The following is a 14,419-nucleotide window of genomic DNA, read 5'->3' as shown; positions in this document are numbered from 1 at the left end:
TCTGAGAAATGAATTACACTCTGCAGATATTTTAGCCATCAAAAGCGACCTTACAAACATCAACGTAAATTTGGTGATTACATGGCCAAATAAATGCGTTTAGCCAATGGAAATCATTAAAATATTATATTAGGCTTTGATTACGTAAGATAAACATATCAAGCCTGAAAAACTACCACAGAAGTAATTTAAAATTAAATAAATTTAAATAATTAAAAAGAGTTTGTTGTAACATCTTTAAGAGACCTGACACATTTCTTACTTTGTCTCTATGTTATGAAAACACATTTGGTGACATCATCATAGGGCTACATACTTATGTGCCCAAATCACCAATGATTAGATTTTCATTATAAATGCGTTATGTATCTAAAAAAAACAATAAGAAAAACTTAAGCTGAAAAGACCATGGACATCGAATTTATATCTGTAAATGTATGTTCAGGAAATTCTAGTCAACGAGTTATCCCCCTTTAGCTATTTTATTCTGTACACAGTTTGGTGTCGCTAAGATTTTGGTGCAGACGAATTAATCTGACTGTAGAGAACACCTACCTAGCTAATATGGATAAACGGTATACTTCTTATAGAGATATGCCAAAATAAAAGGTTGGCAGAGTGAAGGGTTTTACATTATAGAGGGCAGAGTCAAGTGTTTGGTTATAAAGGGAGGGCAAAGTCCAAGCTAGGCGATAGAGAGAAGACTTAGTTTAGGGTTGACAATGTAGCGAGGAAAAGTTAGGGATAGGCGATAAAGAGAGGGCAAGTCAATGGTTGGCAATGCTAAGAGGAAAAAAGTCAATGGTAGGCGATATAGAGAGGGCATTTCAATGGTTGGCGATATAGAGCGGAACAAGTCAATGATCGGCAATGTTAAGATGAAAATGTCAATGGTCGGCGATACAGAGATGAAAAAGTCAATGGTTGGCGATACAGAGATGAAAAAGTCAATGATTGGCGATATAGAGATGAACAAGTCAATGGTTGGCGATATAGAGATGAACAAGTCAATGGTTGGAGATATAAAGAGGAACAAGTCAATGATTGGAGATATAGAGATGAAAAAGTAAATGGTTGGAGATATAGAGATGAAAAAGTAAATGGTCGGCGATACAGAAATGAAAAAGTCAATGATCGGCAATATAAAGAAGAACAAGTCAATGGTTGGCGATATAAAGATGAAAAAGTCAATGATCGGCGATATAGAGATGAACAAGTCAATGATCGGCAATACAGAGATGAAAAAGTCAATGGTTGGCGATATAGAAATGAAAAAGTCAATGGTCGGCGATACAGAGATGAAAAAGTCAATGGTTGGAGATATAGAGATGAAAAAGTAAATGGTCGGCGATACAGAAATGAAAAAGTCAATGATCGGCAATATATAGAAGAACAAGTCAATGGTTGGCGATATAAAGATGAAAAAGTCAATGATTGGCGATACAGAGATGAACAAGTCAATGATCGGCGATATAGAAATGAAAAAGTCAATGATCGGCAATATAGAAATGAAAAAGTCAATGATCGGCAATATATAGAGGAACAAGTCAATGGTTGGCGATATAGAGATGAAAAAGTCAATGATCGGCAATACAGAGATGAAAAAGTCAATGGTTGGAGATATAGAGATGAAAAAGTCAATGGTCGGCGATACAGAGATGAACAAGTCAATGGTTGGCGATATAGAGATGAACAAGTCAATGGTTGGAGATATAGAGATGAAAAAGTCAATGGTCGGCGATACAGAGATGAACAAGTCAATGGTTGGCGATATAGAGATGAACAAGTCAATGGTTGGCGATATAGAGATGAACAAGTCAATGGTTGGCGATATAGAAATGAACAAGTCAATGGTTGGCGATATAGAGATGAACAAGTCAATGGTTGGAGATATAGAGAGGGCGAAGTCAATGGTTGGCAATGTAAAGGGTAAAAAATCAAGAGTCTGGGATATTGAAGGAGAAAGTAGGTTATAAAGAGAGAGCAAATCAAGCGCTGGCGATACAGAGAGGGTAAAGGTATGAGTTGGCAATTTAAACTATCTGGATGAATTTAAGGTTGCTCTGACCATTTCTATACACACCTTAGTCACGAATCTTATCAAGAATGACCAATTATATGGGTCAGTGTTTTTATTGATAAAGATGTGCTTGCATTAAAACGAACCGCTCGGACACTCTGTGTGTATCGATTTAGACCAATCGTGTTATCAATTTACCTTTTGTATCGATCTCCGTCGCCATAATAGATTTCCTTATCGGTAGTCTATCTCTTCACAAGTCCGCGTTTACGGGTCGCCTTAATTTATCACAATGGTTTAAGTGTGTGACTTTGTTTATGTATAACTAGGCCTTAAGAGAAGAATACACAGATACAAAGCGTTACTCGTCACATACAATACACTAAAGTACAGTGTAAAGCTCTATTAAATCTACAGTAAATGTCCGTATATTATGCGAAGATTACGGTATTTGAAATGATTACAACGAGGACGTGTATTCCATTAGAAATTTGATATACATTAATGATTATGTAAGAATATCCATAATTCATCTTACGCATTTATGGGAAAGGGTAGTGATGATATATTTTACTGCTGAAGTGTTGAGCGACTAATGCACCCCCTCATCGCCCTTTGCAAAATTTCCATCTAACTCTTACTTATACATGTACATGCACTTAGGGGACGGTTGATAAAGAAAACCTTCATCTGCTCCCGCTATTGCAATATCTTTTCTTTTTGTCTGTCTTTCCTTAGTGTTTATTCCCCTCTCCTTTTATCTCGTGTCTGCTTTATTTTGCCTTTCTTACCTACTATTTCTTTCCTTCCTTCCCATTTTGAACATCCTACCTACTCCTTCTTTCTTCCACTATTTCTCCCCATCCTATTTGCTCTTTTTCCCTGTCCTGTTCCTTGCCCTTTCTCTCTTACTTACATTTTCCTCCTACCTAATTTATCCTCCGACCACTCTTTCTTTCTTTCCTTCCCATTCTTGGTTTCCCTTTATTTTTCCAATACGTATCCAACTTAATGAAATATAACCTTAGATGTTCCGAAAACATTAAGCCACTGACAAAATGATCTGAATTAAGAGATTCATTGGAGAAGAGAACGATATAAAACTACCATAATTTATGGGTACATACCGTTTGTATTAAACTATGCTCTACTATACTGATAGCAAAGACATGAATATGAGTTGGCTTTGGGAACGTTACCATCATTGTCCGACATGAACATACGACACAACGACGTCTATAGAGGTTTTATGTGTATATTTCATTCAGCTGTATAGGTACGTAGACTATCGCTATATCTACATACACGTAATATATAAGTTACCTGTGGCCGAAGACTAGCACAAACCCAAACATCTTCCCATGAAGACGTAACGGAAGGCTGTAGGATATATGCATTGAGTGTCGGTGTATATGTATATGTGTGTGTGCTGGTTGATTAAGACCCACCCTGGGTATGTATTGAGCGACTGTTCAAAAAGGAATGGGATTTTTAACTTATAAACCATGCCCGGCTACTGTTGGATCATTTAAATCTTCTAATGGAATTTAAAACCTAGCTTATTACATACAGGTATATACATATATAATTATGTATGTGTGTATGTGTCCCAAAGCAGTTTGGCATGTATTACCGGACAAATATAGGTAGTAATAACTTGGCAGTATTATATATGTTTGGACATAACTGATCTACTTTATATATATTAACAATTAGAGAATTTTCTATACACATACAAGATTGTACCTGATCAAATTTCACTCATCGAACTTACATGTATTATACCCCTATACACGAGTATAGTACTTTATTAAATAGACATAATAAATTGCTGTTATGGAATTCATATTTAGTTATTAAGGGTCATATCATTTATGAATTCAAATATCGATCGTTTTTAATTTTTATTTTTATACTTGTCATAAACACATATTTGAACAGCGAGGCGTGTATGGTGTTCCGAAAGCATCACAGGAAAAAAAACCAGAAACCGTTAGACTGTAAACAAATCAGTTCAATACAGTTATTGACTTATCTCAAGATATCATGAGTGTTATTTACACCTGTACAGGTGCGATAGAAGTCTGTATACTTGTACCTGCGCAGCAACAGCTCTACTGTTGATATTTATATCTGTATCCAGGATATCGATCTGCGACGGAGCGGAAGTCGTGGGGGCCGATTCACACGGAAGAGTGTGACGGGGATGAGATCAGGGCATACTCAACTGGGACCCTCCATGGAGCGTACGTCATACCCGTGAGGGTAGGGATTATCGTACCGGGGGCCGGGAAACAGTCACCATGGCCCAAGCTAAATACATAGGGGTAAGTAACACAATATCGTTTGCCATAGGACTATAACGGACTAAGGCAGATCATTTCTGAACCGTTTCTAATGCAATACACACATACTGGACAATGAACAATGATTTAATTGAAGGGACGTGTATTATGGCGATACATGTATATGTCTGTGCACCATGCATTCACGAGTCAAATATATTAAGGTGTATATATTGTAGCGTGCCAATGCGAATTATAAATCAGTATACTTTTCTTTATATTTTTAACAGTAACCAGATAACTTTATAGAGAAGCATGATATGATAATTAACAGGTATTTTTGTACAATTCGGTTGTATCCATAAATCCCCACGGAATGTCCCAGTATGGACACGAATTTAATTAATCATAGACCTTAGACTGATCATGTGATTCCCGTTATGGTTCAGGTAACGGCGGGGTACTTATTGTAAGTAGGGTCTTTATAGTGGAATAGACCACATTTGACTCTATAAAGTTCCTATGGTGGCTGAATCTCGTCCTAAATTTACAAGTGCATGTAGTCCGGAGATTATATGAGATGTCATTGTGTAAATCTAGGCTACAGTTCTAGGGACCGGATAATGGTGCCAATTACTAAACGATTTTAATAGACAATTAATATATAATGCCGTTCCTTTTGAATAATAGAAATTTGGATACAACGGGATCTACTTAATTTAGTATTGCTTTATTTTCAGTAAAACGTATTTTCCAGCTTCGCTTACAGGAATACATATAAATCACTGCTGTAAAATATGAATAACGCCATCTATCATCATTTTCGTATTATAACAATTCAACCTTCCGATCCATCGATACCGGAAGTGTCAAACACGCCTGTAACCGGAAGTGTTCCGAATGGTCTGACCTGGTGCTATATGCGGTTTGATCAATGTTATTTACTCTAACTGTCGGAGTATCAGGAACTTCTAGCCTTAGTAATTATACTTGTCTCCTATCGATTGTATCCCTCGTAATAATCAATACACAGGCCGAAGACATTGAACCTGACTTTTACTGTTCATCATTCAGTATAGAGAAAGACAAGGGGCAGCGATTCCTAATGTGGTGGTTTTGTATGAATTGGAATGTAAATCTTTACATTTAAGTTGAACAAGGTATACAGGCAATAAAACAAATGTTGCATATTAAAATTTGATACTGTAGGAATCGAGGCAATTCCATGACTCCCGAAGCGTTCCGAACTCCATATCGTACATCTGTCAAAATTGGGGGTGTTTTTATGTTATTTTTGTTCTTGTTGATTTTCATTATCCTTTTTTTATTAACATATTTTGTCATTGTGTGTTCATTGTGTAAGACTTCTTTGTTATACCACGCAAAACTTTCTAAAGTAATGACTGATAGCTTCAGGGTAGGGTGATCTGTAGGTTGAATTGTCCATCAACACTATAAAGATCATTAGAGCAAAAAATGGTGAGTTAAGCTTATGAGAAAATTGGGCAAAAGACGAAACGACATCAAGCGAACAAATCGTAAAAATGTAAATAAATATCGGTACACTCACGATTAGTTTAAAACAATACCTGGCAATGATTTCTCGAATCTTGCGATACAGACCAACAGCTATCAAATAGTTCACAATTTTGTATATACATGTACATGTACTAACAGACCCGAAATGAACATTTAGACTCGCCATCGACTCGTTTGGTATGAATCTATAGGGTCTTTAATGAGTTTTCATTTCATATGGGATTTTACTAAACTTAGCCATTGTTTCTATGGTTTGGTGTTCAGCATCAATGTTACTGAAGTTGAATGGGTGATAGGGGTGGCAATGAACATTGGCTATATTACACTGTGGATACAGGTCTAATATCCCAGGGATAATCATTCACAGTGCTCTACGTGATGTTCCTGTACTACCCAATGACAGATTTGTGATTTACACCCAAACGTTTGAAGAGTGTTTTAAACGTTTCTTGAACACATCGTGCATGCTGTTAAAACTGAAGTATCTCTCAGGTATCTCACGAGCACTTGTTGATATTGGTACGAATGATAAATGTTCCTTAAAACCTGGGACAGAATGACATTGCCGACAGTTTTACACTAAATTGTGATTCATCACGGTAAATACTGAAACATTTATCAATAAATATATGTTCTCACAGCCAATTTTATAGAACAGATTTGCTCTGCATGTTCAAAATCGTTGCTCTTCTTGTAATTTACATTCTTCTTCTTCTTGAAAATTTCATAACCAACGAACCCGTTAATGAACTATTTTTCCAGAGAGTGCATATCTACCAAATTTAAAATGTCCACCTTTTGATTGATTGACGCTTAGTCGGGTTGATACATTATAGCGATGGGCCTCACAGTTAAGGTTACATATTTATCAGCGCGGAAATTCCTTTAATACAGCCTGTAACCCCGTAACATGGATCTCGTACCTTTGCCCAGGGCACGTTTAAATGTCTCTTTAAGTGGGCTTCACTTGAAAGCATAGAGATGATTTGTGTGACAAATTACCTTTCGTGATAATATACAGTTTGATATTAAAGGGAATCAGCTAGCATGAATCTTAGTTCTTAAAGGTAGTTGAATAGGGTAGCAGACCGCGGCGTGTACATGTTCAATACTTCAATGTACATTTGTATGTTGTATAGCTAGATATCACTTTAGCGATTTGAATAGTCACAAAGTTAATCTTAGTGGAAATAAATGGGATATATCTTGATTTGTATAATCTCCGCCATTTATTGAGTTTTAATTTAATTTGATTTTTATTTTTGGAAATGGTTTAAGAAAATGCCCTATTATTTCTTTAAATTTATTGCACTGTTCTTTCATTCTAATTCATCGGTGTCTTTTTAATTTCTTTTCTTCTCTTTTTGTCATTCATCCATTCACTCATTGCTTGATTGGTTGATTGATTGATTGATTGATCGATCGATTGATTGATTATTGATTGATTGATTGATTGATTGATTGATTGATTGATTGATTGATTGATTGAGTGATGGATTGATTGATTGATTGATTGATTGATTGATTGATTGATTGATTGATTGATTGATTGATTGATTGATTGATTGATTGATTGATTTATTGATTGATTGATTGATTGAATGAATGAATGATCGATCGATTGATCGATTGATTGATTCATTGATTGATTGATTGATTGATGTTATAATTTATAAGCATTCATTCATTCTACAAACAAACTAGGTGAAGTGTTATATTCCAGGTTATTGGTTTGCTAAATATCCAGTTTTCCGAAGTAAAGTAAAACGAGTTATCAATAAACGCACAAACATGCTACATGTATTTTTCCGTTACAAAACACACCTACATGTGTAAAATTACGAGGTATATACAGAATTAACAATTTACCTTTAAAGATTTTTGTCATTGAAAACCAAACCAGCGGATAATCCCGTCCATTCTTCCGTGTGGTTGCTGACAGTCTATGGCGCTGTGTCAGGATTACATTAAAGAGAAGCTTGGGAAAATCTTGAACTGTGTCATTCATGACCCAATAATGCTTTAATACTATATGTTTATATATTTCCCATTGAACAGTCAAAGGAATAGCGCCGAGACTGAGTCGCGGTTTTGTTACTACGATTCGCTGTTAAACTTCGGTTAACCGGAAACTATTTGATTTCTATTTGAACCGCGATAGACAGACATTTCATTTTTATTCGTAGTTGAATTTTATTATTTCGGAAAGTTTTGATTCTAGAACTTCGTAAACCTAACATGTTCGATATGCCGGGTCTCTGTATACAGAGAGACCTTGCATGATAGTTAGATAGTTAATAAAATAAACCAAACCTTGTACGATATACCGGGTCTCTGTATACAGGGAGTCCTTGGATTTTTACTGGGTTGAATACTTTTCGTATCTTTACGCGGCTCTCATACATTAAAAAAATCAGAAAGACTACACGCTTTCTCCTTTATCAAGTAACCAAGACTGCCCTCAATACTATTAATACATTATTGAAAAAATGCCTTTCTGATTGAATAAAAAAACTCGGAGAATGATTAGTCAGCGAAGAACAAACATTTGACCATGACAAAGCGATCCTTATTTTCAATAGATAAAGAAATAATTATAGTTTTGATATTATGACAACGAAAAAAATAATGGCGAACATATCCATTATTTTTCATTCCTAATGAAATCCTGAAATAAATTGTTCACATATTTCTATTGACTTGTATGGTGATTGACATGTATTGTGTCTCGTTAACGGGGTGTACACCAAGGGCACCAATGAGGAATAAATTATTCATCAAACTACTTCCACGTAAAGACCTAAATTAGTCCCACGTCTTTGTAGTATACGCCATGTGTATTGATTCATTAGACAATGCTACAGCGGATGGACTGTTCGTCAAAAATTGCATGAAATGGCACAGAAATATCTATCTAACGATCACAAACAAATAAACAAGATAATAACAAAACCTTAAAATAATAGGTTATTAGATGAATAGCATTAAAATCAATATATTGGTAATGAAGGGAAAAACATGCTGCCAATGGGTTTCTGTCAGAATATATCGAAATAAAATCTGAGGTTTTGAATTATAGACTTATTTTGAGGTGAATATTTGGTTTGATGAACTAGTATAATTATGATAACCGAGAAAACCCTTTTGCGATTGATTTAAAAGAAACAGTTCAAACCTTCCGATGGTAGCCATAGTGTTAATGCAAAAAGTTTGGTATTTAACAAACATTTAAAAGAGGTTTTTTAAACGATCTTAATTACATTTTTACCGGAGACGTAGCATGTTAGAAGACCTTATTTAAGTAAAGGCCATCCTGTAATGACATTATGGTATTGATAAGACACGACAGCCAACAAGTTAGCTTCTCTAAAGAATCTTTTAAATAGAAACAAAAGATACATACAGAATAACTAATTTAATGTTTCTATAAAAATAGACCGTTCCGAAAGAAACGTACCAACCATTGACCTATACATATATATCCCGTGTGTATTAAAACTTCAGCTAGACTTTATTTATTACATTCAAACACTGCATCATGTCAATTTAAATTTCGATTGTTTTAATTATTGATGTGTACTGGGAATAACGGCTTTCCAAAGCGTGCGGTTACTTAACTTTACTTTTATACACTGACATTCAATCGTAACATCCCGACCTATTCCGAAAGGCTCGGAATCGAACGAAACTAGACGGAATTGGTCGAGACGTTCCGATAGCGTTGTTACTCTTTCTCTTCATACGTATCATTTTAGATGGGGTCATTTGCCAATCAAACGCCAATTAAAAAAATGGTAGATGTGATAATACATTGTATAACTATAAGTCCATTATTTTTATAGATAAAGAACAATGCCCCAGTCTCATCCCACCTCACTATCTATTTAGGACATAACATATATATTTTGTTGAATTTACATCAGGTCTGACCTAAATCATCACCTTTAAATATTGTTTAACCTCTTATGTTGCAGACGGAGAAGGTTTCATCACCCGGCGTCGACGGCCCAAACCTTGTGGAGGGACGAGATGAAACTAGCGGGATTCCTCATCTACATTTCTCATTCATCATACATTCGTTCATTCCACGTCGTTTCCTAGAAGTTCAATACGCCATAAAGACAGCGACGGTGTTTGGCTGTTTCGGAGAGGGGATGCGTCTACCCTCTATTGTCCACGAAAGAGAGGATGGAATCTTTGTCAAGAAGAAGTTTTGCAAAGACCCGGATGTATTGTTTTATCATACTAAGGATGTTGTACTGGGATTTCCGGGATCCATTGAACCTGATAACAGTAACTATGTGATTTCTACGGAGAGTGTGCATATAGGTTATTGTCGTCTTAAGGTACTAGACAATGGCAACAACATGGCACATTTAGACTTACAAGTGAATAAGAAGGGGGTGACCTATCTCAGTAATGCGAAGTCAAAGAAGAAGTTTGAGGAGAGACTAAATATGAATAAAAGGGCTATAGAATCTATGTTAGACTCGCTGATGAACCAAGGAACTAATGGATTTGATATGAAATTCAGTGATGTATTTTCTGGCGTTCCTGCTAAGTCTTTAGATCTTGGCAATCGTCCTCATACAACGATGGGATTGCGCGGGATGCTAGCAAGTTCGAAAAAGGACCGTGAAAGTAAGGTGAGAGCCGATCAGGAAAGCGGTCTAATAAACGAAGTGGAGTCAGACGAAGTCGGACACGAGCTTGCATTTTCGTATCCGGCTTGGCCTCCGATGGCGGGAGAATTCCAGACGAGGAAACGTCCGAATAACTGGCCAAGCAAGGGGACGGTTGAAAAGGTGTTAGCCATGGGAATTCATATTGTTCCCATGGCAAATGGGGCCTCTTCTGCGGCCGACATCGAGTGGCGTATGTCGTTCGCCGCGGCGGAAAAGAAGCTAATTTTAGAAGAAATAGACGATTCACAGAGACAGTGTTATCTGCTGTTGTACCTTCTTTGTCTACATACTTTCTCCGAGGGATTAATTCTGCCCTCTCACCTAAAGGCTGCATTCCTTTACACGTGTGAAGAAATTGATCCGCGGATGTGGCATAGAAATCCCGCACACAGCTGTTTCGTCGTTTTCGACAGGATTATAGACGGTGTTAGGCAGAAAAATATACCATGTTATTTCCTCAGAAAGAATAATATGATTGACCACCTTTCTGATCTTCAGTTGTCTCAACTTGAAAGGAGACTGATGAGCATACGCAAGAGCCCAGCCGAAGAGTTATTTTCTCTGGCGGAAAACTACACCCTCCTGGATGTTTTCCCCTATAATATTGACATTAAGAGTGTATTTGCTCCGACCATGGGGGATGCCAAGAAATACGAAAACAAGGGCCAGGCACCGGATGCTGTGGAAGTGTTTCTCAAGACAAGTAACACCATAAGCAACGGATTCTACCATGAGTTCGGATATGATCATTGCGCCTCCATTCTGGACGACATCGTGGATTACTTGGTGGATCCGGTGTTAGGTCATAAAGAGGCTGAGAAACAACGGGAGTACATCCCGCATCTCCTGAACCAGAGGAATATTGAATTCAGCAACGACATCTCTCCAAGTGAGATCTGGAAACCAATCACATTCAGTCGTTATCTGATCCGGAGATACGTGGAGGGAAACACGGGATCTGGACTTTTCGAGCATCTTGCATGCTTGTATCACGCGGCGGCGAACATATTCAAAGAGAACAAAGTACCGCTCCTTCGCGAAGCTGACGAGATGTTCCAACAAGCACTTCATCGCGAAGGAGAAGGACACGGGCCGGGGATGTTCGTCGAATATGCGCAGTTCCTGTGTTCTTCTGGCCGGCACGAGGAGGCAGTTCCTCATCTTTTGACGGTTATTTCGAGTGAAAGCGAAAACCCAGTATGCGCAAATTACTACGGGCAGATGGAGATATATGTTGTCGATGACTTCGTGAGAAAGGAAATCGAAGTGAGAGGCTACGTGGAGGTTCTATCTATTGTGTACGCCTATTATCTCCTCGTCGACAGCTTTGTTCAGCTGAAGAAGCAGAAGGGTATGTCCGGATTGGTCAATGATTTCGAACAGCTGTGTGAGCGTTTAAAAGACTCGATGGCGTTTTCATTATTTGGTTATGCTATGAAGAAGGCCGGGGATAACAGTCGCGCAGGTAAGGCCTTTAAGAAGGCAGTAGACCTGGAACCGTCAAATAAACTGGCCAAAGTTCAGATTTCTGCAAAACCGACGCCAACAGGAAGTGACGTAATTCCGAAAACTGGGAATGGTGGCAAATTAGTTAAAGCAAATGGAAGCGATGGGAACAAATCCGACAGCGGAAGTGGAAGTACCGGTAGTTCGAAAAAGAGTTCTGGGAGTGATGATCGTAAATCAAAAGCCGGCTTAGTGAAAAAAGGAAGTCGCAAAGGAAAAAAGAAATGACGTCACTCCTGTTAGCCATAGATCCATATCCTAACATTATTTGAGTTCGATCGTTTCCTGTTCCTTGATTTGATGATGTCAGTTTCTGGCAAATACTCGTCTAACGTGTACAATATAATGGGTTGAGTTGTATCAACAGAAAGTTAAAGGTCCGGAATATGATTTGTTTTATAAAAACGAACGTGTGTAAAGGAGATATTTATCGAGCAACTGCCACCGCATTGTCGGAAGACACTCACCATATATATTTTTGCTGTATACGGCAGTGACGGAAAACAGCTGTATTTTGGAATCTTAGCACGTGCGTCAGTTCGACTGACCTACTTCAAAGTGAAACTACGTTTAAAAGGCGAACATATTTGTCATTTTTGACACCGTTACACTTCAAAATGATTATTTTTGATGATTATTTTTTATTGTTGCAGGATAAATACAATACATGGTCAGTGTCTTAAAATGTAAGCTGTATTTTCGGCTCGGGACAGAAAGGACAAAAGTGGCTCTTTCTTTACCCTCGCCAAAACAAAGCTTATATTTTAAGACACTGAGCATGTATTCTCTATATATTAGTGCGAATTTTTTATGATAGATGTTTTTCTTCTTCTTCTTTTCGCGAGACATTTTCAGCTTAAGAAGATAAACAAGTAAGCGAAAAACGATTTCTTTCACGGACCTTCTTTTTGGGATTGCTGAATTAATAGTATTTGTAAATGATACAATGTACCAAATAAATCAAATAATCCCAGTTCATTGGAGAAACTTATTCTGTCCAATAGTGATTCTGACCGGAAACAGTAGTCTTATGGCAGTCATGAGTATATGAATGAAATAGCTAGACCCGTGTAATATCTCTTTATAACACTGTACTGACTTTAAAGGATGTGATACTGGTTTTATAACACATCGTGAAACGATTCCTTACGAGGTCTTGACCAACTATTTACGCACGTCGGAGTATACAAATCGTGTAGGTATCCGACCACAATCCAAGATTACATCACTTGGTGTACTGAACATGGTTAGAGAAATGCTTGTAGTGAGTGATTTGTCAAATCAATGTCGATGTAACGCTTGTAGATATAAGTGTTAGCATTTGCGTCGTAAACATTTGAAATATATTACAGTGACAGCTTTTAACTTAAGGTATTTTCCTTTTTTGATATTCGATAATTCAGTTCTCCTGATTGAGACACATATTATATTTAGAAGGCCGCCATTGTCGTCTATGCAGCTATATGTATATATCAAACAACTTGCTATCTTTATTATTTTTGAAAAGTGCAATGTCCATATCGCCTAAATAATGCCATACCATTTGATTTCCTTAAGAGCTTACTGCTTTTGTTAATATAATAATTTATATTTGTCTGGTGTGCTTGTAACGTTTTATTTTCATAATACATGTATTACAAATTGCATCAAATTCAAAACACTCCTAAAGGGAGGTAACCCATATATTTTCCTTCAAAGTGTTATGTATTTTTTATATTTCCAATCTACATCAATCATAACCTTAACATAATTTTATATCTGATAACTGAGATAATAGATTTTTTTTTCAAGTGAAATCAGGTTAATACAATAGATATTGTTTTCATTTTTTTTTCTTTCAAAAATTGATAAATACATTTATGTACATGTACATAAATGTAAAAGCAAAATATGATATTAATTTTTATTTCGGTTTTTAAAACATGTGAACGTTATCAGCTTCAGTTGAGTTTGTGCGTGTGTTTTGCGTGAACTTGAAATTGTGTTCGCTTTTTGGTTAATGTTTAATTTATTTGAGATGCTCCATCCATATTAAAATTGTCAAATATAAAGTAGGATTTGTGTCTTTGTTGTAATCCTGTGATCTTGTACTTAGTATGAAATGGCATCGCTTAATCTTCAAACTATAATCAATACACAGCTGTGATGTCATCCATTGTTATTTTGCGAAATATACCTAATATTATGCATCACATGTAGCCGTCAAATAAGTTATATAATTACCAGTAGTTGCCCGATAAGCGTCTTTTTGTACTTATTTGACAGTAACTGGTAAATTATATATTTGGATGGCTACAGTTAACATATAGGACAGCTACAGGTAACTTATTGGACAGCTACAGGAAACTTATTGGACAGCTACAGGTAACTTATTGGACAGCTAC

General features: G+C 36.7%; 1 protein-coding gene across 1 annotated transcript; it reads left to right on the top strand.

Moving 5' to 3' along the window:
* Positions 1–4,238: 4,238 nt before the first annotated feature.
* On the top strand, positions 4,239–14,086 carry LOC117343533. Its single transcript, XM_033905917.1, has 2 exons — positions 4,239–4,347; positions 9,819–14,086. Exons 1-2 carry the CDS (start codon positions 4,324–4,326, stop codon positions 12,261–12,263), a joined length of 2,469 nt encoding a protein of 822 aa, XP_033761808.1. The 5' UTR covers positions 4,239–4,323; the 3' UTR covers positions 12,264–14,086.
* Positions 14,087–14,419: the final 333 nt, after the last annotated feature.

Source organism: Pecten maximus, chromosome 15 (genome assembly GCF_902652985.1).
Source record: "Pecten maximus chromosome 15, xPecMax1.1, whole genome shotgun sequence".
Taxonomy (NCBI): Eukaryota; Metazoa; Mollusca; class Bivalvia; order Pectinida; family Pectinidae; genus Pecten; species Pecten maximus.
The sequence above is the reverse complement of the archived record's forward strand: the minus strand, read 5'-3'. Positions and strand labels throughout refer to the sequence as shown.

Excerpts from the sequence above, each read along its gene's own strand:
- LOC117343533 (XM_033905917.1), top strand. The coding sequence starts at position 4,324 with ATGGCCCAAGCTAAATACATAGGG. Across the intron at positions 4,348-9,818 it reads CCCAAGCTAAATACATAGGG|ACGGAGAAGGTTTCATCACC; the intron begins GTAAGTAACACA and ends CTTATGTTGCAG.